At 58.6% G+C, this 25445-nt stretch overlaps 1 protein-coding gene across 1 annotated transcript; it reads right to left on the bottom strand.

Annotated features, from left to right (window-relative positions):
* Positions 1-2598: 2598 nt before the first annotated feature.
* Positions 2599-23122, bottom strand: FOSL2 (FOS like 2, AP-1 transcription factor subunit). Its single transcript, XM_062209186.1, has 4 exons — positions 22925-23122; positions 13723-13974; positions 10046-10153; positions 2599-7781 (listed from the first exon to the last, which is right to left on the bottom strand). The coding sequence occupies exons 1-4, from the start codon at positions 23024-23026 to the stop codon at positions 7263-7265; spliced, it is 981 nt and encodes a 326-aa protein (XP_062065170.1). The 5' UTR covers positions 23027-23122; the 3' UTR covers positions 2599-7262.
* Between the last annotated feature and the right edge of the window lie 2323 nt (positions 23123-25445).

Below are 25445 nucleotides of genomic sequence, written 5' to 3'. Positions count from 1 at the left end.
ATTTTATGTTAAATTCATGGCTCACTTGGCTAATTCTCCACCTGCGGCGCCAGCACCCCAGGTTCTAGTCCCAATTGGGGCACTGGATTCTGTCCCAGTTGCTCCTCTTCTAGTCCAGCTCTCTGCTGTGGCCTGGGAAGGCAGTGGAGGATGGCCCAAGTGCTCGGGCCCTGCACCTGCATGGGAGACCAGGAGAAGCACCTGGCTCCTGGCTTCGGGTCAGCGCAGCGCCGGCCGTGGTGGCCATTTGGGGAGTGAACTAACGGAAGGAAGACCTTTCTCTCTTTCTCTCTCTCTCACTAACTCTGCCTGTCAAAAAAAAAAAAAAATCCATCTCACCTAACAATGCAGTGTGGTGCTCCATAAAGCGCCAGCTCCCGCGTCCCCATAGGGCTCAGTTTGCCCCTGGGGAAGGTCTGGGGTCCCCAGCAGCGCAGCGTGCTCGCTCTCGGACACCCTGACAAACCACCCCCACCGCTGCGTTGCGGTCATTTTCCCCTTCAGCTTACGTAAGGACTAAGTCCGGTTCCACAGGTGGAGCCTGAAGCAGGGTTTTATTTATTTCTTTAAGTGGAACTTTCCAGAGACGCCAGCTCACAGACCATGGCTAGAACAGCATAGGCCTTACTGTGGCATCTGCAGAGTCCCTCTGCGCACCAGGGAGTGGAGGGAGGTGGCTCTTGCCCCAGGGGACCGGGTCACGAGCACAGTTCTCTCCCGACCAGCTCACATCCGACCAGCTCGCGGCTTCTCAGGAGCAGTCCTGCTGTGGTCTCATCAGGGACCACGGCGTCTCTGCCAGCAAGAGCAGGGGCAGGTGCGAGAGCAGCGCCCGGCTCGGGTGCACAGCCCGCCCCGCCTGGGAGGCCATCATGCTGGGGCCGGCTGTGTGGGGGCGCCGGCAGGGCCCTGCGACCCATGGGGCCTGGGCCAGAGGAAGATCATGGCCTCCATTTCAACCACGGCCCTGGAGCCCCGAGCCCAGCGCTGCGCCCTAATCGAGAAGCACCAATCCACCTGGTCAGCGAGGCCGGCAGGTTTTAATAACCGCAGTCTCCTCCATTCTGCAAATATTGGCTGCAGAAGAAATTCCTTCTCCCTCACACAGTGGCGAGTCTAATGGACAGACAAAGCCTAGAGACATTTGCCTGGAGGACTTGGGGTCCAGCAAAGGAGGACGGTCCACCTGGGCATCTTTCCTGGGTGGACCCTGGGCATCCCAACTCATCGGAAACCCATAATCACTCGGGTTCGCTCTCAGCCGGGGTCCCTGAGCTGGTTTGTACCAACACAGCCTCAGCCTGCGGGTGGCTGCCGCCCTCCTCCGCAGGCCCCTTGGGGTTGCTACCCCCCACTGCTCTCCTCAGGAACAGACTCTCAAAGGCTGTCTGGATGCTTTTAAGGCATTTACAGCCACACAAAGCTGTGCCTCCCAGGAGCAAGGGCCGCACCTGCGTTGAACCCTCCAATTGCCACATGGGTGAAGAGGTGGGAATGGAAGCACAGTGGATTTGGATGATGAAAGATAGGAAGCCCCCAGGCAGGAGAGGCAAGCCTGGGAATGTGATCACCTGTTTCTCTCCAGACAGACCAAGCCCCGCAGCCCAGAGAAGCAGGGGCTGGAGTGGGGCCCGAGCAGTCTGGCACCTGCCTCCTTGATATTTGCACCACAAGGAAACACTTCAAGAAAGGGCAGGTGCCATTGCAACACCAAAGGCTAAGAGGCCAGTCTGAGGCCCAACAGGGCCCACTCAGTAGGGAAGGGGGCACTATTGTTATCCCTCCCACGTGGGTGTTCTTGTGAGGCTCTCATCACACTGCCTCTTTACAGGGAAGGAAACCAGGGCTCAGAGCTTAAAATGCTTTTCCCAAACTTCAACAGCCAGTGAGTAGTGGAGGCAAGCCCAGAATTCAGGGCTCCTCTCACTCCCAAGCCAGTGCTCTTGGTTCCTCCAAAGAATGGGGCCTGCACCTGCGCTGACCTAAAACTCACTAGAGCAAGGGGTCTCATTTCCAGGACGAATCCTCACCCTGCAGGCATTCACTGACCCCCTCCCATTTACACTATGAGGAAAGGACACCCTGGGAGAGACGTCCCCCTGTCCCCCAGGCTTCCCGGTCTATAGGACAAGGGGGCCTGGGCCAACACTTCTGAGTGCCCCTCACCTAACAATCCCAGAAGTGTGGAGCTGCGACGCCCCTGCTCCCCTGCCTGCCTCAGTGCGTACAGAGCCCCCTCCTGACCACTATGGTGGCCTTCATGACCCATTTCATCATGGGTTCTTTGAAGATGTCTGGGTTTGTAAAGTCAACCTGTTCAAACAAAAGACAACCAGGAAGGCACAGCACCATCAACTTTTATAGCTCACGCCCTGGCATTAGTTGACAGCTGGCTGTGAATTAGGACCTGAGAAGTAGGGGACAGAGACAAAGAGGGAGGTGGGGGCAGGTGCGCCCCTGCACTGGCCACAGCCCTTGTCATAGTCATGCAGAAAGAGGTTCCAGGAAAGCCCTCCCCTGAATCTACCCCCATGTCCCAGCAGAAGAAACCAGCTGTACTCACCAAGACCAGATGGGAAGAAAGGATGGAATAAACCAACCATGAGAGACTCTTCCATCTTAATTCATTTTATTCTACAAAATGCTACTCAACAGAAAGTGGAAAAGCTAACAACAACAATAACAACAACAAACAAACAAAAAAAAACGCAAGGGGGAAAAAAAGTTTAATATGTTCTTTCTTCCATAGCAGCAAGCTTTTGCTAACAAGCTTTCTTTAGTGCAAATACTGTAGGCTTGTATTACATACAGTAAAACGACAGAACAACACAACAACGAAACACTGCGGAGATGCTTCCGAAAGAGCTACTCTTCAATTTTCAAAACTATACAAAGATTTTGATCTCATGTCCTCTCTGGAGAGCTCTGTTTAGGAGACTCCGCAATGGGACCATTTCACCATTACTTAAAAAAAAAAAAAAAATAGGAAAAAGGTGCCCAGAAAGGTAATTAAATTCCCCCCATAGAGTTATAGGAACCTTGTACAACTCGCTTGCCTCCAGGGTCTCATAGCAGACTTCACGTCATTGACATATCTCAAATACAGGTGCACAAAGCTTATCATTGTCCACTATATACCAAAATACTATATATACATCTCCCACTGCAGAAAACACCCTGATACCTAGTCTTTATACAATGTCAACTATTTTCTTCCTCAAACTCAACTGACTGCAAACTAAAATTAATGGAATAAACCTTGAATCACACAGAGAAAATCCACTTTGAGGAATAGAACAGGATCTTGCCTGGTGTTTGCTAACAATGTAGATTTCTCAGCGACCACTGTCCCCAGAGGAATGACAAACTTTCAAAACAGAACTTTTTTATACAGTTTATACAGCACAACTCACAAATCACTGTAGAAACAAAAAAGCATCATTATCCTAAATTAAAAAAAAAACAAGGAAGTGAAAGAGAGAGATAAGAATGGAGTATTTTAATGCTATATGTTTCTATTCAGGCTTGGAACAACATAAAGATGTAAACATTTAAAATAAATAATAAATGTCAATTTCTTCTTCCCTCCCTCTCCATGCCCCCCTCAAAATTTGACCCAGCCCCTCTTGAACATGTTGTCAGCGTTGGAAAGTTAAAACCCTTTGTTGATGTATGGCCAAAACACCAGACACACGAGAAGATGAGAGATTAGTAGTGGGATGACTGGGTTTCCTTTTAAAAAACTTCAGGAGATTGCAGGCACACCTGGAAATGTACACACACACGCGCGCGCGCGCACACACACACACACTCCACCTTGCCAATAAATAGTGAGATGCTGGCTTTTAAGATGAAGGCCAAGACGACTCAACAAGTGGAACGCAGCAAGACCCTTTACTTAAGTGTTAAGAAGAAAGTTACACAACACCACATATCCTATTGGTCCACAAAATCTCTAAGGACGCAGCGCACCCCTCCACCAGTCCAAGGGGTGCGGAGGAGCACGGCGGGGGGGGACAAGTTCGGAGGTGGCGGGGGGGGGGGGGGTGCCTTTGACAGCAAACATCAGACCGAAGGCAGTCTTACCTCGAACCTTGGAAGGAAGAGCTTCTTGCCTCCAAGTGCTTTGCTTTTCCATTGCTCGGGGGCCTAAGGGGTACCTCCTCCCTACCTCCCCTCCTGGGGTACATGTGTAGAAAAGTGCCTAACCTAGTGCCTGTGGGAGGTGCGTACTCTTCTCCTTCCTAGAGGGCCACGCACATCTGACCGGGAGAAAGGTGAGACTACAAGGGGCACTGCAGGCCATCAGAGGGAGAAGAGCTCAGCGTTCCAGTCAACCGCCTCGCCCTGCCCTCCCCGACCCCTGGAGTGCAGTGGGAGCTGAGACTCCTCCCCGCGAAGCCTGAGAAAGAGCAGCAGCCGCCCCATGGCTCTTGGCTTTGGGATGCTTGGGACTGGTCCTAGTAGACACACCTGGCCTCCCTCCCGCCCCGCCTGCCCCCAGCACAGCAGTGCCGGATTCAGCCTGAAAACCTCCCCCAGGGAGCTCCGCACTTGGAGGTGGCTCAGGCTTCACCTGGAATCGCCTGCCTCTCCTGTGCCAGAACTTGCCCGACTGCCGAGCCGGAGGTTCCAGGTGGCCCAGAGCACTGAGCCATCCACACTAGCCGGTCAAGGAGCCCTGCCCTATGCCGTCCCAGAGCTGCCCGCAGCCCATCGGGAGTCCGCACCAGCTGCTGCCGGGCTGGGGACACGGGGAAGCAGAGCAGTCCCTCGGCCCAGCACCCCAGAGTGGCAGCCCTGGAGGAGGGAGCGGCAGGCTGGGGCCTGGCGAGTGGCTGCGGGAGGGAGCAAGCCAGGAAGAAGGAAACTGAGGCGCTCTCTCTGAATACTCAGCCTTCCCCAAATAACCTCTTGCTTCGGGGAAGCCAAACAGCTTCCAGAGACAAAGCCAGAGGGTATTGAAAGGGAGCGCAGCTGGGAGGCCCCACAAAGCCTGTGGATTGGCCAGGTTTGGCCTCCTGCTGGTCCCTGTGCCGACACAGCCTGAGATCTGAACTCTCAGGAATGTCCCGCCTGACCCCGAGTCACAGACTGTAGCCCACACTGGGATCCGGGCGGCACCAAATGGGACATAAAGGGGCTTTTGGAAATGACAGACTAGGAAGCAGCTTCATTTAAGAAATATCTACATGCGCAAGAAAGCAAAGAGCTCGCACTTGGCTACAAGCAGCCCTGGAGAGGGGTAGGCCTCTTGGAGCCGAGTGCACCCCATTTTCTTTGCCTGTCTCCTGCTACTACCGGCTGCCTTGTGCTTCTTCGATTCATCTGAAGCCCATAACCCAATGGCCCAGTCTTTTTAGGAGCACCCCTTTGCAAAGCGGCTGGGAGACCCTGAGGGTGGTACCACCACCAAGGAATGCCACGCAGCACATTGTTAAGTATTCTGAACAAACTCCCTAATCATCTCTCCTATCTGCATGGCTGATCCTTGCAGACCCACTGGGCTGTGGGGCCAGGAGTTTGATTGTCCATGCTGTGTATCTGATGCATGGAAGCAGGCAATGGAATTAAACAGTGAACAGCACACGTGGCCTCAGTGTGCAAAAAAGGGAACAGGTGTGTGAAGGTGTCCCTGCCCGCTCCAGAAAACTGGGGGATCAACCCTGGCTGGGTTTGGTTTCCATGACATGGATGTCTCATTTTAGATGGCAGACACAGTCACCACGGGCAGAGTGCCCCCTCATAGCGTGGCCCTGCAGAGGCCACAGCTAACCAGAGCCACAGCCCAGGACATGTGTCACTGCCCTGACAGGATGCTCCCCGGGAGCCATGCCCTGGGGAGCAAAGGCTCAGGGGGGGGGGGGTGAGAAGACCCCACGGAGCTGTGCTCTTGCTAGAAGTCGGGGTGGGGACCCTCCCGGGCCTCCTACACCCATGGGAAGGGGCGGCTGTCCCCCAGTGGGAAGCTCCAACTGCAGCAGCCGGAAAGATCTGCCAGCCAACCAGGAACGGCACCTAAGCCATAACCCAGGCGATGGCTGCTCTCAGCTTGCTGCCTGGGCCAGAAGCATGCGCTGGGGTGGGGGGCAGGGGGTGTGCAGAGAGAAAGCACTTGGTCCATAGGTGACAGAAGACAGCAGAGGGCAGAAGAGGCCAATGCCTTGTTGAGGGGCCAAGCGGGCCAGGGGCTGCCACTGTAGGTGCACCCCAGTGGCGGCCTCCAGGCTCACCCGGTCTTTCCATCCACTGTGCCTGCAGGGGCTCCTCCTCCATGAGGCCTGGGGAGGAGCCGCCCAGCAGCAGTCTGGGGAGGGTCCAGGCCCACGCTCATTAAGTCTCCGTGGGTGGCGTCACCCTGAGGAGAAGGGCGGAGGCACGCAGGGACTTGGAGTGCTGTGCGGTGCCTAGGCAGGGACGAGGGTCTAGGGGCAGAGCAGCGAGACAGTAATTACAGGGGACACCCTGCTCAAGACACGGGGAGGGGAAGCTGGCTAGAACACCCGGGTGGCTTTGTTGGCACTATTCCTGGCCTGGTAATTAGGCGCTTGCCAAACCCAACCTGTGTCCGGGCTGTCTCTCTCACACCCTGTCTTCCGGCTGTGCCGCTGCTCCGAGGGCCAGGAGGTTGCCAGTGAAGGAAGGGGGCTCTCCCTCGCGAGCCCAGGGAGCCCCACCGCTGGTTCCAGAGATGCCGGCGTGCCTGGGAGCGTTGGGGGACCGAGGGTTCCGTATTGCACTTGACCGTCCCCTTCTGCACAGTCCGCCCCAGCGCAGGAGTCATTTGCTGCCCCATGTCCAGAAACAAGAGTCTCACTACTCAGACCACCCGGATGAAATGTCGTGGCAAACTCGATTAAAAAAAAAAAAACCAGGAGGGAGCGAAACTGACAAGGAGGTGAGGGGAGGAGGACCCAAAAGGCACTGCGCATGCTTGGCGGGGCGGGAAGCGCAGCGTGGTTTCCAGGCTCCTCGAAGCCGGCGTCGCCCAGTCCGCAGGCCAGGTGCTCCGAGGACTTTCAAGAAACAGGATTTGCTTGCAAGACGCAGGACAGGGAAGCCCCGTGGCCTCCCGGAGACTGACCACGTCCCCACCCCCGCCCCGTGCCGCCCCAGCCGGGGTCCCAGCTGTCCAGCAGAGCCGGGCAGCTCCCCAGCAGGGAGCTCTGGTCCTCGAGGGCCCCAGAGGCTTCAAGGTGCTGGTCCCTGGGGAGGCGGCGGTGCTGAGGGCCCCTCTGGAGCTGGCGGGAGAGGCGGCTGGGTTACAGGGCCAGCAGAGTCGGGGAGTTCAAGGAGTCCGAGGACTGGTCCCCGCTACTACTGCTCCTGCGGTGCGCCTTGGAGCAGGACTCGGAGGGCGATGCGGGCGACTCCTGCTCCAGGACGCTGGGGTAGGTGAAGACGAGGTTCGAGGTGCCCGGGGTGATGGCGGGAGTGGAGGTCACCACGATGGGGGTGTGCAGGGGCTCCTCCCCGTAGAAGCCCCCCGCGATGCTGATGGGCTTGATGACCGAGCGCTGGGCCTTGTCCAGCCCCGCTGCAGACGCCGAGGGGCTGTCCTCTTCCAGGGGCTCTTGCTTCACCACCACGGCGCCCACCGCGCCGCCCCCACTGCGCATGGGCGGCAGTGCGGTGGCCGGGGGCGAGCGGCGCTCCTCCGGGCTCACCTTGCACACCGGGCCGTGGGCCACCAACATGAACTCCAGCCTCTCTTTCTCCTTCTGCAGCTCGGCAATCTCTTTCTGCAGGCCCGACTTCTCCTCCTCCAACTCCTCTGTCTCCTGGGGGTGGGGGGAGGGAGAGAGGTGAGAGGCAGCACCCCAGGGCCCTGGGGGGGGGGCGGGCACGGAGGGAAAACCAGCCAGCTCACATCCCTGGCCACAGACCCCGCTGGTTCTGAGTCACGTGGAGGCTCAGATTCCCTTTATTTCCTCAGGAGCAAAGCCTGCTGGGAGGAGGGGTGAACCTACAATTGTGGCTGTTGTCACGGCATCAGGCACAGCCTTGCGCATTTCAGGGACTGTTTCACCCAGTGCTCCCCTAGTCTTTGTAAGTACATGTTATCATCAACCCATTTCACAGAGGGGGACACCGAGGCTCAGGGAGTTTTAGTGATCTACCCAAGGTCACACAGCTAGCAGGTAGGGCAGCCCAGATCTGAGTCCCAGTGTCTGAGCCCAGGGTCCATGCAGGAAGGAAGCCAGCATTCAGCCCTGCCTCTGTCTCCTCTACAGCTGCCTCGAGCCCATGCCCGCTCACCAGGGACACACTCAGCGGCATGAGGGAGGGGGCGTCATCCTGCCTACTCCTGTCCTCCAGAGCCTAGGCAGTGCCCGGCTTCTGAGAACCGCTCAGCTGGGGCCAGCATCGTGGCCCTGCAGGTTAAGCCACTGCCTGTGATGCCAGCATCCCCCACCAGAGCACTGGTCCAAGTCCCCGGTTGCTCTGCTTCCACTCTGGCTCCCTGCTAATGCGCCTGGGAAAGCAGTACAAGATGGCCCAAGTGCTTGGGCCCCTGCAGCCATGTGGGAGATCCAAATGGAGTTTCAGGCTCCTGGCTTTGGACTAGCGCAGCCCCAGCCACTGCGGCCACTTGGGGAATGAACCAGTGGATGGACGACCTCCATTTCTTCCAAATAAATAAGAAATTACAAAAGGAGGGGGCTCAGCCAGTGCCTGGGGGAATCTCTACAGCCCCTCCTCTATTTTTGCTGCAGCTTCCAACAGGCTTGGAGGGACTGTGAGGATGCCAGAGTCACGGCCAGGACTCCAGCCCCCTTCTTTCACACAAACCAGGGAAGCAGACGCCAGCCGGTGCACGTGGCGGGCGGCGGTGGGAGGGGAGCAGGTGTGTGTCCCCGGCCTCCTGCCCACTTTTTCCCTAGCATGGATTCCTGCTCACAGATGAGGCGGCGCGGGCAAGAGCTCCGTGAGCCCGAGCACAGCATATTCCGGAGTGAAAAAAAAGTTTCCATCGGTCTCGAGGGTCTGACAAATGTCATGTGCCGCTGTGAGGCTTCCTGTGGAGGATGTGGCTCAGGGGCCTGGGTGGCTGGGGCAGGGCGTGGGGGGGGGGGGGGGGACGTGGGAGGGTGTGTGTGTGGCTCCCAGGAGGAGGGGAGGGTGGGAGAGGGCCCTAGGCAGCGGAGGGGGCAGGACTCATCTGGGGCTGGTGGTCAGAAGAGCCCTCGCGGACACACGGGGCCGGGGGAAGGTCAGGGGCGTGGGGAGGGCTTCGTCCGTGCAGAGGTGCAGAGCGGATCCCAGGGCGGGGAGCAGACACCTGCCCTGGGGCCAGAGCACAGAGCTCACACAGCACACAGCCAACACCCAGGGGCCAGGCTGCAGGATGGACCGGGAAGTGCCGGCAGTGAGGGTCTCCCCGGCCCTATCCTGGCCGGTCACCGGGAGGGAGGACCACAGGCTGACTGCCTCTCTCGGCTCCTCCCCAGGTCCAGGCAGTTGGACAGCAGGGGACATTGACTCACAAGGGCAGAATGAGGTACCAAGGGCTTGGCTCCAGCTTCATTCGTGAAAGAGGCGGACATGGGAAAACCCTAAGAAAATACAACTCGGCCGCCACAGGTTCCATCAAGGGCCTCCACCCCCACCTAAACCAGAGGGCTCGAGCCGGCCTGCGCCACCCTTGCTGGCAGCAGGTACTGGGGTGGCTGGGGCCTCGGGAAGTAGCCCTGGAGGGGGCAGGCCTGGACTTGCCCTGGCTCCCAGGGACTGGTGATACCAGCACCCTCTGCCATCCCCCTCCCAGAAGCCCCTGCAGTTCTGAGAGCAGGAGACCTCAGGCCTCAGTGGAGAAGGTGTGAGCCCAAGAAGGCTGTCCAGTTCTCTTGAGGCCCGACCACTGGCCAAGACCAGATCTCTGTTCAGTCAGCCCAGCGCTGACCGTGTGCTCAAAGGAAGGAATGTTCTATCTCCAGTGAGTCATCCATGGGGCACTTGTGCGCAAGGAGAGGGCTGGGAGGCCGGCACCCTGGGGCTCCAGCCCACCCAAGGTGCTCCCACCCCACCCCCCAGAGCGCCTTACCGCCTGCAGCTTCTCCGTCAGCTCCCGGCGTCGGTTCCGGCACTTAGCTGCGGCCAACTTGTTCCTCTCCCTGCGGATCCGACGCTTCTCTTCCTCTTCAGGGGACAGCTAGAGGCCAAGGTCAAGGACCACGATTAGAGTGGGATAAATGTTCCATGGTATTAAAAAAAAAATAACCATACCTGGGTCTATTGTGGAAAAACCACACGTGGATTTCAGATTTATTTGCACCCAAACAAACCTATGTTTTCATTTCATTTTTCCATGAACTTTTTGAAACCCCCTTCTATTTTTAAGTCAGGCAAGAAGCCCTTCCAGAACTTCGGAGGGCAGAAAGAGGGTGCCAGGCTCACAGGTCCTGCGGCCTGGCTGCCTGGGGCTAGGGTGGGGGTGGGGAGGGGGTCCGTGACCGGAATCTGCCCAGGAGGGTGATGGGCCATGTTTTAAGGGGGGACAAGGCAGCAATGGGGGGAGGGTGGTCAGGGACTCACAGGCCCAGACACAATGGCAGCAGGTGTCACACCAGCCCTGATCCTGAGACTAGGAGCCAGAATGCTTCCCTGGGCCCCCTCCAGCTCTCCCAGCTGCCTCCCACCCCGCCCCAGCAGGCAGCTTTACCCAAACCCGGCTAATTACCCCTCCGCAGCACTCCGCCTGCTCTGGGAAGCCTCATTATCCCCATTTGGTTAAAGAGCTGGCCCCAGAGTCCCCACACAGGTAAGAGCTGCCCAGGGGGGTGGGGGTGGGGGGCGCACTGCTCCAACTCTGGACTTCCTCTGCCAGCCCTGGGGTGCCAGCCGCTCTCCATTCACCCTCGGGCCCCTCGGTGTACCTGGCACAGTGTTAGGCTGGACAGGATGTGCAAAAGAGGGAGGATTCCCCCAAGTGTTAAATTGTGCTGCCCACCACATCCATTCATTCAACAGACACAGCTCTAGGGGCTGGGAATTTATCTTTGAACCAAAAAGCAAGATTTGCAAACAGCACGAGGGCCAGCTCCTTGCCAGGAGGCCGGTTAGGGACTCCAAACTCAGCCCCCAAGGCAAGAGCTCAGGGGGCGCTTCTAGAGCTGTGACCCCAAAGTCGCCGGCAGGCAGAGGTGACACAAGGAGATGGCTGTGGGTCTAAGCAGAAAGCCAGGCCAAAGGAAAGAGCACCCCTTGTAGTCACCAGACACTGACCACACACCTACTTTGTGCTGTAGGGGGAGCTTAGATCCCAGGAGGAGTAAGACCTGGGTCCCACCTCAAGGGACACACGGGGGGAAAGCCAGAGGCACTGTCATGGCTGGGCCCAGGCCCGAGTCCCCACTCCCTGCAGCTCTGCAGTCTGTGGCTGCCATGCCCTGAACAGCAGAGCAGGGCACAGCATCAAAGAGGACCATCCCTCGTACGTCTGCCCCGACCCATGGCCCAGCTGAGGTCACGGGGCCACTTGGCCAGGCCCTGAACACTTGCTGAGCCTAAACCTGCCCAACGGGCGCCCACAGGAGTCACCGGCAGAGCCGAGTGGCCTTGCACAGGGCTGGGTGGGGGGCCCCCAAAGGCCCAGGCAGCCCTGCAGAGCCCTGACTCAGGAGCAGAAAAGAAGGGCCGGCCCTGGTCCACCTGCAGCCCTCCTTCCCCCAGGGCTGTGTCCAGACAGCCCTGCCCGCCCGCCACCCACCTGGCCTGGAGGTGTCTCCCCAGCAACATAGGAAGGGGGGGGGGGCAGCAAGATCAGCGTGGCTGCAGCCTGAGTGTGTCAGCACCACCGCAGACCCACCCACAAGCCACACACGCCCTCCTCTCCCAGCCCTGGGAGGCCCCGCCCCAGGGCGAGGTGGGGAAGGAGGAAGTTGCAGAGAAAGGACCTGAGGGCCAGGACCCGAGTCCCCAAGGCTCTGGGACGCCATGGCTAGGCGTCCTTAAAGCTTCCGGGTGATTGTCCCAACTCCTAGTGGATGGGCATAAAATGCTCCTTGCCCTCTCCCTCCCTCCCAAGAAAGGAAGGAAACTCTCCAGACAGATTGTATTAGGGCACGCCTCAGCGGTGTGGCAGGGAAACCACGGGGCTGGAAGACAGAAGAGGTGGATTCCAGTCCTGCCGGCTCACCGTGCCACTCTGGACAGGACCCTGCTCCTTCGGGGGCCTCAGTGTCCATATCTATACAATGGGTGCAGGGAGGAAAATTACAGGAGATGGGCTCCAAAGTCCTTTCCAAATCCAAATTTCCAAAGAGAAGACAGAGGGTTCGGGGCCTCCTGCTAGCTCACAAGAGGCCCTCAGAAGCCTGGCTCTACCTCCGTCGGGGTCACTAGAAAGCTTCGCACCTGGAGGAAGCATATTTATAAGGGCACCATGGTCACTGCTCCTGCAGTATTTGTCACTGTGATTTCAGAAGGCGACAGTGAGGGGGCTGCTGGACTCTCCCTGGGCAGGAACAGAGCAAGCCCACGTGCAGTGGACACAAGGCCCAGCTTAGTCCTGCGAGGAGCAGGGCTCTGACAGAGTGTCCGGTTCCTGGCAGCAGCCGTCCCTGTAATTCTAGGTTTCCTGGACACTACTGGCTCCGGCACTCCCATTATCCACCGGGAGCCCAGGGTGGAGATGGACAGGGGTTGAAACGGTGGGGGCTTCTCACACTGAACTACGGTGGTTCTCAAAGGCTGATCACATTTCGTTTCAAGGGGGATCTCCACTGCTAAAATATGTTCCCTTCCCTGAGCCCACGTGGTACGGCCTTGCAGGGAGAGCACTGCACAGGGAGTCCTGGGAACCAGCTTTCCTTCCAGACTCCCACACTCGTTGGCCAGCGGAGTGCAAGCAGCTACGGGCCTGAGCCTGGGCTGCATCGTTTGTGAAGGGGACAGCCAGGGGCCTTAAAGGCCTCGCTCCCTCCTTGGCGGAGTCACACACAAGGCTGGCTGCGGTTTCTGGGGCCCAGAGGCCCGGCTGCTGTGGCTCCCGGTGGAGACAGCCCATTGCCTTCTGAGTGATGGTGGATGCTGTCGAAAGCGCAGAGGCCCCGCCATGCTCTGGCTTTCCTCCCAGCCAGCTTAACTCCTTGTCCAAGCTAAGCCCCTCTGGAAAACCAAGAGCTGCCATCTGACCCCTCCCTCCCCTTCGCCTGCCAGCTAGAGTGGCTGGATGGATTCCTACGGCCCCAGCGGCGATGGATTTCAGTCCCTGAATTCCAGGCACTTGAAAGGGGCTCCTGCTTCAAGTCACAAGCGTGGGACCCTGAGGAAGAATATGGGAGCCTGGGAGCCTGGGAGCAGAACCAGCCCAGGGTCTGACCCAGTGAGTCTGTGGGGTGGCTTGCCTGCACCAGACACCGAAGGCAGCTGAGGGCCAATCCAGAAGGCCCACAGCCAGGGTTCACGGGCTGCTTCCAGCATGGCCCCTCTGCCAAGGATCAGCGACATTCTCACTGCGGGACACCTTACACGTGCATATGGTCACACGGGAGCGGCAGGGACCCTGAACCCACTTTTTCAGTTAAGGAAATGCAGACTCAGAGACTCCAAGGGACACAGGTGAGATGACAGGGCCTGGGCCTCCAGATCCAACTCCAAGGACGATCTTTATCCCCTGGGCTCCCCGGTGCTTCCAGAACATTCACCCCGCTGCCACCCATCTGCAGAAGAACATTCTGCATTCATGAGGCCCCCTCCTGCCTGCCGGCTAAGCTGTACCTGCTCATCTCTCCTCCTGCGGCCCACGGTGGTGCCAATGGTCTTGATCACACCAGGTCTCGGGAGGGCCATGTGTCCGGGAACCGAGGCCAAGCCCGGCAGGGGGCTGTAGGGGTGCGAGCGAGGGTAGGGGTTGGACATGGAGGTGATCACCGTGGGCTGCACCATCCACTGCAGGTCCTGGCTGGTGGTGATGGCGTTGATGGTGGGGATGAAGGCACTGCCCGAGCCAGGCATATCTACCCGGAACTTCTGCAACAGGAACAAAAAAATAGGATTGAGCCACCAGATACTGAGTAGGCCGGGAGAAGAAAAACCCACAGGAATCAGGGTCAGTGCTAAGCGGGCAAGGTTGGGAGCCCAGGAAGCTTCCCTGGACAAGTCCTGCACCGGTCTTGCACATCCACAAGTCAAGGGGACCTTAACGGTTCCTGGCGCCTCCTGTCCGATCCTCTCCCGGACCGTGGTCCTGCGGACGCTGTCGCCAGGTGGCTCAGTGAGGATGCCACCATACCACGGCTGACTTCTGGGACACATCGCTCCCTAGCCGCTCGCCCCCAACAGGCCCTCTTGAAGCCCGCCAGAATACACACCTGCAAAATGAGGCCCCTGGGCCTGAGTCACCTGCCCATTGGTCCCAGGACACTGGCTCAGGACACCTTGAGATTCTCACACCGGCTACTGTGGAGCAACCAAGTTCACCAAGGAGCAAACCATCTGCTTTTGTCCCCTTTGAAAGGGACAAGGAGGGGCTATGACCCCTTGTGGGCAAGGCCGAGTCTGTGACAAGGTACCCTCTATCCGACAAGACTAGAAGGTAGTGGCATTGGCAGGCTGGCCCTGTCCCTCCACTGGCACCTCGCCTGGGGCAGCCGGGCTGTGTCTGTCTCGCCACCTATGTGCAGATCTGTCTGTCTGCACTCCCAGATGTGGCTGTGGGAAACTGCGGTGCTGCGAGTCCAGAATTGTCTCCCTGTCCCTTAATTCCTGCTCAGACCACGCTGCAGAGCGCTGCGGAGCACACACATGGCAGGAAGCAATCTATTTAAAATATAAGATGATGACAGAGTACAAAAACTAAAACAGGCCATGTTCCTCGGCACTGGACTTGACCTTTCTCCGAGGCAGCTACCGGAAAGTGAGAGAAGGGGGCAGAAGGGAAGCCCCACCTCCCGCCCAGCTCTTCAGGGGGAAGCCCCCCTAGGAAGCCAGGTGGACCCCTCCTCCTCAGGTGATTCCTGTGTTACTGGCTAACCTGGATTATCTCACTAATTCTCCCTCTGAGGTAAGAACGATCACTATCTCCATTTTAGAGGCTGACACTGAGGCTTAGATTAAGTCACTTATCAAGGCCACACTGCGAAAAAGCACTGGGCTCAGAACTCAAGCCCAGTTCAGCCTGACAAAGGGCAAGCGCGGAGCGGCAGGTCGCCCCTGCCAAGGGGCCCCATGGGCTGCCCCCAGTGGAAGCCCCCGGTCATCGGCAGGAATGCCACTGTGCCCCTCCCCCATTGAGGTGTAGCAACCACAGCGCCGCTGCCACTGGCGTCACCCCGGTGACAACGTCTGTGTTCCTGCCGTGTGACTAAAGTGAACCCGGACCACCTCACGGAGGTGGACAGAGCTGGGGACCCTTCCCCACTCATCCCCTGCCTCCCACCTAACTCCACTCTGGGCGGTGGGATGTGGCTGCCTCACCTCCCAGAATGCCGTGGGGCCTCCAGTCAGGGGCATTCAGTGGAAAGAGCTGACAGGCACCATGAATTCTGGGACTCCAGGAGGAAAGTTATCCCGGGCAATAGATTCTGGGAATTCTGTGAGGAGAGCTGCCCAGAGCAATGGCTTCTGGGATTCTGTGAAGGAAGTTACCCAGGGCAATGGATTCTGGGATTCTATAGGGAGAGTTAGCTGCTCAGGGCAATGGACTGTTGGATTCCATGAGGAAGGTTACCTATTGCAATTGATTCTGAGATTCTGTGAAGGTCACCCAGGGCACTGGCTTCTTTCCATGAGCTCCCAGCGCAATGGATTCTGGGATTCCATGAGGAAGGTTAGCCAGGGCACTGGATTATGGGATTCTGCGAGGAGCACTGCCCCTCTGAATGCCAAGGCAGCTGGGCTTTTTCCCAGGAGCTGACTGAAAGGTGGCAGCCGGGTGTGGGCCTGAGCACGTGAAGGGGGGTAGGCTGCTACAGACAAGGAAGGGCCCGCACGGGAAACAATCTTCCCGGAGAAGCACAAGAGCGAGCCTGGGCAGTGAGGGGGCTGGGGCGCGCAGAGCAGCCAGGAGCCAGGTCTGAGCCTGGTCTGGCTTAGCCATCAACTGCTTTGCCCTGGGCAAACCACTGAAGACTCCATTTTGGGATGACAGGGGCGGTCCTAACTGGGAGCTGTCAGCACCGCCGAGGTGAGGATTAAATGAGCAGCTACTTGTAATCACAGGCCCGGGAGCGCACAGGTGGGTGTCAACCCTGGCAGTGCCCTAAACTGTTCCCAGGAGCTTGTAAAAAAAAAAAAAAACCACCACCAACAACAACAAAACACATGTTGGAGCTTTGCCATTACAATTCCAAGATAACCCATTTGGGACGGAGTTCGGATCAAGGTATTTTTAAAAACGCACGAGGAGGTTCTAATGGGCAGCCAGGGTGGAGAAGGCGGCACTGCCACCATCCTCGTCGCCGCCAGCAGCGGCCCAGCCTCTCATTACACAGCCTGCCTATGCAGTGTGGGTGGCACAGGGACACTTGCCAGCCTCCCACCCCTGGGACGCTCCCAGCTCCTTCACCCCGCTTCTCTCCAGCCCAAGCCAGGGTCTGATTTGGAGTACACCCCAGCTACCCAGCACAGTGGCATCGTGGGACCCCACCACCATGGGGCTGCTGGCAGCTGCACCAGGGAAATGCACCCCTCATTCCAACTAATAAACTGACAACTTCCCATGGCAGCTTGGAGAAGCAAGCAAAAAACCTGGAGCGAAGCTGGGACGTTGAAACCCTTTGGGGCTAAGTGGGTGCCCCTCGGCCCACAACGTGCCCCCGAACACACACCAGCCAGGTTCCTTGCAGCCATGGCTTGGTCTAGACAAAACAAGACAGCAATAAAAACAAGGCAGGAGGTAATGACTGCCTCGGGAACTTGCACGCAGGCACGCACACCTTGTTTCAGACAGGAGGTAAAGCCATCTGGATAAGGCAGCCACTCCAAGCTGCAAGGAAAACAATGGCCCAGCCGCAGAGGGGCCTGGGGCTCTGATAAAGGAAGCTTTTGTCTCTAAGAGGAGCCTGCCAAGTCCCAGTTACATCAGGTGGTGGGTCTTGCCGGCACCCAGAAGGGGTAGGAGAGAAGAGGTGGGGCTAGGAGTCTGGGGTCCCAGAAGTGAGCCTGGCCTCCTGCCACACCAACAGGCCCAGGAGCCAGCCACAGGTCCTCATTGCCTTTTTAGGAACCAGAGACCACCAAGCAGTACGCAAGAGACAGTGGCCCAGCTGCGGGCAGAAGGGCTGTGTGTTTTAACACCGCCGCTGCAGTGCCAGGGGTGTGTTGGGAGTGAGGGGGCATGCGGAGGTAACCCAGGACCTGCCTAGCTTTCCTCTGGCTTCTGGGTGGCCTTCCAGCCCTGCAGCTTCTGTGAGCTTTTGTTTCCCTGTGTCACCCTGGTGACTTCTGGGTGGGCAAGAATGCCTGTAAAAGGACAAAGTGGCCCCCACGGGCCTTCCAGAGCAGAGTTTGTCAAACATGTGCTAGAAAGGGCCAGACAGCAAATATTTTAGGCTCCGGGGGTCTCTGTCGCAACTCAGCTCTGCTGGTGGAATGTGAAAGTTGCCCCAGAGGGGAGGGAAACGGTGGGCGTGCCTGGGAGCTGTGACACACTCCAAAAAACGCCCCAGTCTGCTGACCCCTGACCTTAAGCATCAGTCAACTCCAGTGCTCAGGTTGCAGCGGAAGGGATCCGGAGAGAAAAGAAGAAAGGCAAAATTCAGACCGGAGACAGTGCTCTGTGCCAGGGCCAAGGGAAGCAGCTCTCACGCGTCAGCTTGGGTCTCCGGACCCCGAGCTGAAGGTCAAGCCCATGCGAGCCTTGCCGTGGGTCTTTGGGAACCCCGGGTCCCCCTAAGGTGCCATGAAGCTGCCCTGTCAGTGCCTGGCTGTTCTCCTCCGTGGCCCTGGAGACAGACGGCCAGGGACAGAGGACCAACTGCAGCACGCCAGCCAGAGCCCGCAGCCCAGCAGTTGCTGATGGCAGAAAAGATTCTTTCAAGACAAGTGCAGGGCCCTGGATTTAGAAATGAGGCTCTCGCCTGGGCTTCTGGCCACAGGGTATCAGACAGAGGGTCCGTGCCCCACTTCCCACAAGGCCGCAGGGCAGACAGCTGCTCCAGAGGCTGTTGAGCTGGGCAGAAACGACGTCTGAGACGGAAATGACAGCTGGCGGTCCCGGCCCGCCCCTCCGCCAGGCACATCTCCATCACAGAGACGCCTGCAAGCCACTCTGGGCCCCGCCTCATCAGTCAAGCAGGTCTGCCTGTGCGTGGCCAGGAAAGCACTGGCTGCTTTTTCAGAACCCCTGTTTTAGAGTCCCATGATGGAAAAAGGAAAATTCCAACAGCAACCCAGACGATGACCTTGGGGGAAGACACAAGGCCAGGGTCAAGGCTGCCTCCACCCATGACCTCCCCGCGGAGGTGCAGTGAGGGCTCCATTCGTCTGATGAACGGGGGCCACTGTGGCCCAAAGCCCTCATCACACAAGCCAACCAGTCCTCACGGACTGCCTCGGACGGCCCTCGGCTCCCCCTCCGCTCCTCTCCGAGGGAACGCCACTCCCGTCGGGGTGGGAATGTGGCTGCCTGCCCACCATTCGTTCCCCAGAGCTCACAGCATTACAAGCACCATGGCGGGTACCCTGCCTCCCCCAGCCTCTTCTCAACGACACCAGCCTCCCTCATTCGTGGGCTGGAGGAAAGCAGGAGAGAGACCCAGAAGAAGATTTTGTGTCTTCTCTCTGGGGCCCAGGGGGCCGGGGTGGGGGTGGGGCAGGCTCACACACAGGGCTGGGACAGGCAGCTTTGCTTCAGTATTTTGAAACGTGGTGGCCACCAAAGTTATCACACACAGCTTGGGAGAGACCTGTCCGCACTGCTTCTCCCTTTTTCTCGCGTTTCATAAACCAGGGTATGAGCGTTCTCAAAATCAGCATCATTATTTCTATTTAACAGACAGAGAAAGAATCCGAGGCATAGGTAGGTGCTGGCCCCGAAGGTGGCAGCCATGGGGCGCTCTGTCCCGGGGGACATTCCCCATGCAGACTCCAGGACTCCAAGTCACATGCTACCTTGGATCCAGCCTGACCACCCAGACTTTTTATGTCATGGCTTCCAAAGAGCTTTGGGTGAGGTCCAAATATCAAACTCACCCTTCAGAGGACAAAGCTTTCTCACGAGGAAGATTTTCAGAAGAAATTCTAGAAAGCCATTCCAAAACGAGGAGCCTCGCAGGGCCTCCCAGACCTGACCCATGGCCGTGGCCGTGCAGGCTTTGTCAGGGCCAGCAGTGATTTGGACGTGTCAGTTCCAGGGTGTTACTATGACAGTGGAGAGGAAGAAGCAGACACCCCAGCTTCCCAGCCAGTCGCCCTGAAGAATGAGACGGGCAGGAATACTCACACGGGAGTGGAAATGCACTCGGGGTCCAGCCTAGGGACAGTCAGCGGCCACTCAGACAATACTTGACTGCTGTTTCACCCCACTCACTTTGATGAAAAAGTGGAGCTGACTTCCACCACCAAGAATCAGCGGAACAGACAAATTCCTGGGATAACATTTTGTTTGATCCTAATCTACAACATCTGTCAGATCAAGGCAAAAGAAAAGAAAGCACCCAGACCCTTACTCTACACCCCCACCTCCCCTCCAGCTCTATAGGACACCCCCTCCCCAACACAAACACATCAAGAAAACAAGCCTTGGGAATTTGAAAACATCGTGCCGGCATCCTAGGGAACACACAGACACCAATAGAGGGAAAGAAAAAAAAAAAGCACTCCTGTTTCAATCTGGTTTTATTTAGAGCAAAACAAAACAAAACAAGAAACTCATTTTGGAGTCATGAAGTTCCTAGTTGGCCACTGTTCCATAGATGGCATTTATTTGTCCCTAATTGAAAAGAAAAAAAAAAATATCCTAAGAATTCTGAAAACGAACCAAGTGAACACTCTGGGGCTGGAAAAATACATCCCCGAGAGAGTTCTTCTGAAAACCTCCTGTAGGGGGCACTAGAGAGGTGTGAGTGAGGCTGGCTTGGGAATGGCAGTCATTTCTGGTAAAAGTTCTTTGATGTGAGGAATGTCCCAGCCTGGTACAGTTGGCAAAAGTTCACTCCGGGGAATTTTGTGTGTGTGTGCGTGTGTGTGTGCGTGTGTGTCTGTCTTGGGAAAGGGTGGTTAAGGAAGAAGAGAGTACTCTGTTATTCCTTGGTTCCAAAAAGGAAACAGCACCCTCTTTCCCCCTTGATTTATTTTCGCAAGTTATCTGAGAAACAGACAAATAGCAGCCTTGGAAAAGTTCTGGGTCTTGTTTTTGTTTTGCTTTTTCATTAAGAGGGGGCCCAGCTGATGAAAACACGTTATGAAATGACCTGTGTTTGTGTAACCGGCTGGATTGCGTAATGCCCAGGCCCTGACTCCACAACCGTCCGGCAGCTGAGCAGGGCATATATCTGGGAGGTGTTTTCCTAGGAAAGTTAGGAGTGAGACAACAACAACAAAAAGAAAAAGGCCGGGAGGGGGAAGGTGTGTGCCACCAGGACCGACAGAACAAAATCACCAATGACCACACTTTGAGATTAAAACTACAACTGGAACAGGAAATATTTTTCATGCTTTAAGTTCCTGCCATCTACAAGAACAGAAGCTTTAACAAAGAGTTGTCTGCCCCCTCCCACCCCGCCCCCACCCCCACCCCCACCGGCATTGGAAGTCACTGTGTGAAGATCCAGCCTTGGGTAGCTACGGGAGAGAGGGAAGCAACAGACTTATGGGGAAGACTGCAGCCCTCCCAGAGAGACACCTGGAGAAAAACAACATCCACTTGTTCAAGGAGAAAAACCAGAGCAGTGTCTTGGGCTGACTGGTCCCCGGCGATGCCATAAAGCAGCAAGGCCCATCTACTGCCAGAAATTCTCCCAGTAAAGGAAGCTGAGAGAAATAAAGTGATTATAGGTTTTATCTGGTGTATAATAAAGTTACCTGGAGCCTGGGATCGGGTGGGGTCATAGCACAGACTTGCAAAGTAACAAAGGCCTCTGAGGTCAGCCCTTGGGACCACAGGATTCTGTTCGAAGTGGGGCGACCATGGAAAAGTCCTCCCCTGCCCACAACCGCCAAGCGCCAAGGAGCGGCGGGCTGAGAAGCTCCCTTGCCAAGGCTCTGGTCTGAAACACGCCTCGCTCCCGCTGCCGGGCCCATCGGGCAGGCGTCTGAGAACCCCGTGCACTGGTTGTTGCTAATTGCAAAATCCTCATGTGTTACAGCATGCCAGGAATTAGCCAACAGCTGCTTTTTGCTTCGGTAATGAGGCCCCATTACACTGCTGGACCGACTTCTCTTCCTTCTTCCTAGCACTGGTTTCCTGTCTGATTTTCTTCCAAAACAGGGAATTGCCTCGGCTCACATCCTGGGCTCGAAGCCCTAGTGACACAGATTACTCAGTTGGGGCACTGATGTCCGGTCTGACTTCCCATCCAGGCCCCGGGGTCTGAGCGAGGCCAGGCAGCGGGACAGGCTGTAATATTTCAATGATTGCTGGCACCCATGTGTTGGCCAAAGGCACAGAGAAGCAACCTGAAGACCCCTTCCTGATTCGGGGAGCGGGAGGTGAGGAGGGGGCTGTTGGGGGTCCTGTTGACCGGGAGTGAGGGCGTGGACATATAAATGGCCCCAGTCCCTAATGATATTTGAACTCAACAACAACCCAGGGAGTTGGGAAGCAAACTTAACCAACAATTTTTCAGATAAAATGTTCCACGAATTACTTTGGTGTACCCTCAATGATTATGGGTGCTTATAGGGAACCTGGGAAGAACCCAGAAAAGCCATTTGGGGGACTCAGCAGGTCTGAGGAATTACTTTGGGACAAGGGAACCCTCCTCTGATCCAGAAGAGAGCCCTGTTCCCACTCCACCTTCCCTGCTCCGCTCCCCCCTCCCTGCACACCCACAGCAGCCCCTCCGGTCTGGCTGGCTTCGGAGGCGGAGGCCAATGCCCTGGCCTTACCCAGCGACTCCTGCTGCAGCCAACTTGGCTAGGGACTCCACAGACGCCGACCAAAGTGGCTTCAAGTGGCAGTGGGCCTGGGAGGGGGCGTTCACCCAGCTCCCCGAAGGGACAGAGGCTGGCGGGGGGGGGGGGGGGGGGCTGCTGCTGAGGGCAGGCTCCCCACAGGCACCCTTCTGGTATTTATAGGCACAGAACAGACACAAATCCTCCAGTGCAAACCAGTCCGGCTGCTTTAGAAACAAGTTGTTTTTCTGCTTTCCGAACCACCCAGGGTCCTAAGTGATGTCTCTTTCCCCCCATCCCTCTCCGTCCGCGGCCACCTGGCTCCAGGTACCCCCAGAACCTCAAGGTGCTCCTCCCTCCCCGACCCTTCCAGGGGACCGCGCGGGGCACACTTCCAATCAAAGGCGGCCTCTTCCTTCCTGATTCCCAATGCAACGCTCGCCTCTTGAAGGAACCCAACAACCATGTTTCTGAGTCCCCGACGTCTTGGAGAAAGAAGCTAAGTCGGATGCAGAACGGAAGACGGGAGGGAGAGGGGTTCCCCCCGGGCACCGGGAGCGGCCGGCGGGTGCCAAGATCTTTTCGTGGGTCCACCCCGGAGACAGAAGGGGGAAGGGGACCGGTATTCTTGGAAGGAGGTAACAGGTTCCCCGGGCGGGGGGGTTGCCATTCTAGGAGCCCGTCCGTCTGCATAGCATGTGCGGTGAATGAAAGCGTTTCAAGTCCAATCTCCGCTCCAGTTTAAAATGGGGGGGGGGGGGGGCGGCAGGACAGGACGAAAATCCAGAACTTACAACAGTGGCCCGCACAGGTTATTTTCTCACCAAGCCGAGAACGGGGAAAGCGAGCGACAAGGAGGCACTGGTGGTGAGAGGAGGGCAGGGGTCCGCCCGCGCCGCCAGGTGCACCCGGGGCCCGCACCTACCTGCTGGCCGCCACCGCCGCTGGAGTAGGACTCGGCGTGCGCAGGAGAGCCGCTGCTGCCCCGGGACGAGGTGTCAAAGTTCCCGGGATAATCCTGGTACATGATCCGCGGTGGGGGCCGGAGAGGAAACAGGGTGCTCGTCTTCCCCCGCCCTCGCCGCGGCCGCGCACCGGCTGCTGCGCGCTCGCTCGTCCGCCGGCCGCGCCGCGGGCTCCGCTCTCGGCTCCCGGGCTTTCAGCCCCGGCGGCGGGCGCGGACGGGGAGGCGGCGACACGCCGGGAACCGCGTCCCCCGAGCGCCTCGTCCCGCACTTCTTCCCTGCTCCGAGAGCGCCGCGAGACCAGTTGTCCACACGGTCCCTCCCTCTAAAAAGTCGGCGCCGCTCTCGGTCCCTCCCCTGCGCGCGCCCTCCCGCCCCCGCGCGCAGCCGGAGCCGGGTCGGGACCCACGGCTCGCGGCAGAATCGGAAACGAACAAAGACTCGGAGCCCGGCGAGCCTCGCCTGCGGGCTCTGGGGACCTCCCCCCGATGGCAGGCAGGGCCAAAAAGACGAAAAGAAAGGCTGCCCGCCTGGAGAAACTTCTATTTCCTCCTTTGAGAGAAGGGGCCCGAGAATAAACTTCCTGTGGCCCACTTGCCGCCCGAGTTCCCGAGCGGCTCGGACACTTGACTAGCAGGAGGCGGCGTGCGCCCGTCCTGCCGCCCCGAGCGCGCCCGCGGGACAGTGGCCCGCAGGGTTCCAGGTGAGCCCGGGCCGAGAGGGACGCGGCCCCGCTCCCCGGCGCAGCCGCTCCGGCGCCCGCACCCCTGCCCCGGCGCCCCGCTCCGGGACGGGCCCGCCTTGCCCGGCCGCGCCTCGCCCTCTCTCTGTCCCCGCCGAGGAGCGCCGCTCGCTCGCTCGCTGGTTCGCTCGGAGCCCCTGCGCTCTGCCCGAGATGAGTCACTACAATGGCACGAGTTCAACTCCACACTCTTTATTCTCCAGCCCCTGTACCATGTGGATTCACTCACGTCAACCTTGCAGGGAGGAGCGCGCGAGGAGGCGGGGTGGGGAGGAGGCCCCCGGAGGAGGAGGCGGCGCGGGAGGGGAGAGGAGGCGGGCGCAGCGCTCCCCTCCCTGCCCCGGCTCGCGGCCGCGCTGACGCCAGCCGCACGCCCCGCGCGAGGAAGGAAGACGGTGGCGAGCGTGGGTGCGGACGGCCCGCGCGGTCTGGGGGCGCGGGGCGGCCCTGGCCTTCCCCACCCACGCCCACCCCCGGGCCCAGCGCCCTTGGACTGTTCCATTGGCGCACGTTGCCAAAGATGGTCATTTGCGTTAGAGGACGCGAGTGCGGGGTTCCTCGCTTTCGGGTGACGTGGAGGGAGAGGGATTCCCTCGCCCGCTCCCGAGCGCGCCGCGGCCTCCCCCCCCACCACCACCACCGCCACACCGCCCGCCCCGGGAAGGGGCGCGGGGCGGGGCCCCGAGAGCGGCCGCGCGGGACTCGGCTTCGCGTTTTGGAAAATAATCACAGCCCTGAAGACGAGACGGGCGGCTCAGTGCGGCGCCACCGGAGGCCGGGAGCCGGGCGGGCGCGCAGAGCCGCTCGCAGGGAGGGCGCGGTCGCGCGCGGTCGCCCGCGCCCTCCGCGGCGCCGCCCGGTGCAGCGGCCGCCCCGGGCGCATGGGGTCCCCGCGCCGCCGGGCAGCCGGGCCTTGGCGGGGCGCGGCGCCGCCGGGCGGGGCTGGCCTGCCTGTTTTTCCCCTCGGTGGCGGGCTGCCCACTGCTTCCCTTTTTGTGCGTGTGTGCGTGTGCGTGTGTGTTTGTTGTTTTGGTCCTACAATGAATTTGTTAGGAGTACCCTTGAAGACGAAGTTAACCAGTCAAGACACTCCGGCCGCCTTCCGTGCCAGGCAATTAAAATACATCTGGCTGGAGCGATCGGTCGTTAGAGACAAACTCCAGACTGCTAGGAATTTAAAAAAAAAAAAAAAAGAAAGAAAGAAGAAAGAAAACAGGAGAAAAGGGAGTCCAGGGAGAGGGTGTGCCCCAACGTTGTCTTCAGCTGTTTTGGAGCGAAGTTCAGGGCGCGGGTGGCGGCGCTCCCGGGTCTTCCCGCCTCGCGGGGCGGGGCGGGGCGGGGCGCAGGGTAAAGAGCGCAGGCCTCGGAGCACGCACACCCGGGTGGTGCTAGTTACGAGCTGTGAGGTCCTGGGCGAGGCCTTAACCTCTGTGGGCCTCAGTTTCCCCCTGTGAAAGGAAGGGCTTGGGGCCGATGACCCCACCCCTACCCCCACCCCGAGCCCTGGGGTGCTGGGGAGCGCACAGCTTTCTGCGAAGACCATGCGGCGTCCCCGGAGGAGCACCGCGTTAGCCAAGAACCTGAGATTCCGGCCTAGGAAATCCACCTTTCCCTCGGTTTACCCAACTCACAAGTCAGCGCCATCTGCAACCCCCGGGGTCCTCATCAGAACCAAATGGGATTATACCGAGGGTCCACTGCGGGCTGGGAGTGGCGGCCCGGAGGCGGGCGGAGGGGAG

Source organism: Lepus europaeus, chromosome 13 (genome assembly GCF_033115175.1).
Source record: "Lepus europaeus isolate LE1 chromosome 13, mLepTim1.pri, whole genome shotgun sequence".
Lineage (NCBI taxonomy): Eukaryota > Metazoa > Chordata > Mammalia > Lagomorpha > Leporidae > Lepus > Lepus europaeus.
The sequence above is the reverse complement of the archived record's forward strand: the minus strand, read 5'-3'. Positions and strand labels throughout refer to the sequence as shown.

What these genes read in the sequence shown, in the direction of transcription:
- FOSL2 (XM_062209186.1), bottom strand. Translation starts at nt 23,026, where the DNA reads ATGTACCAGGATTATCCCGGGAACTTTGACACCTCGTCCCGGGGCAGC. An exon ending in GCAGGAGGAGAGATGAGCAG is followed by an intron (nt 10,154 to 13,722) that starts GTACAGCTTAGC and finishes CTTGGCCTCTAG; the next exon opens with CTGTCCCCTGAAGAGGAAGA. An exon ending in TGACGGAGAAGCTGCAGGCG is followed by an intron (nt 7,782 to 10,045) that starts GTAAGGCGCTCT and finishes CCCCACCCCCAG; the next exon opens with GAGACAGAGGAGTTGGAGGA.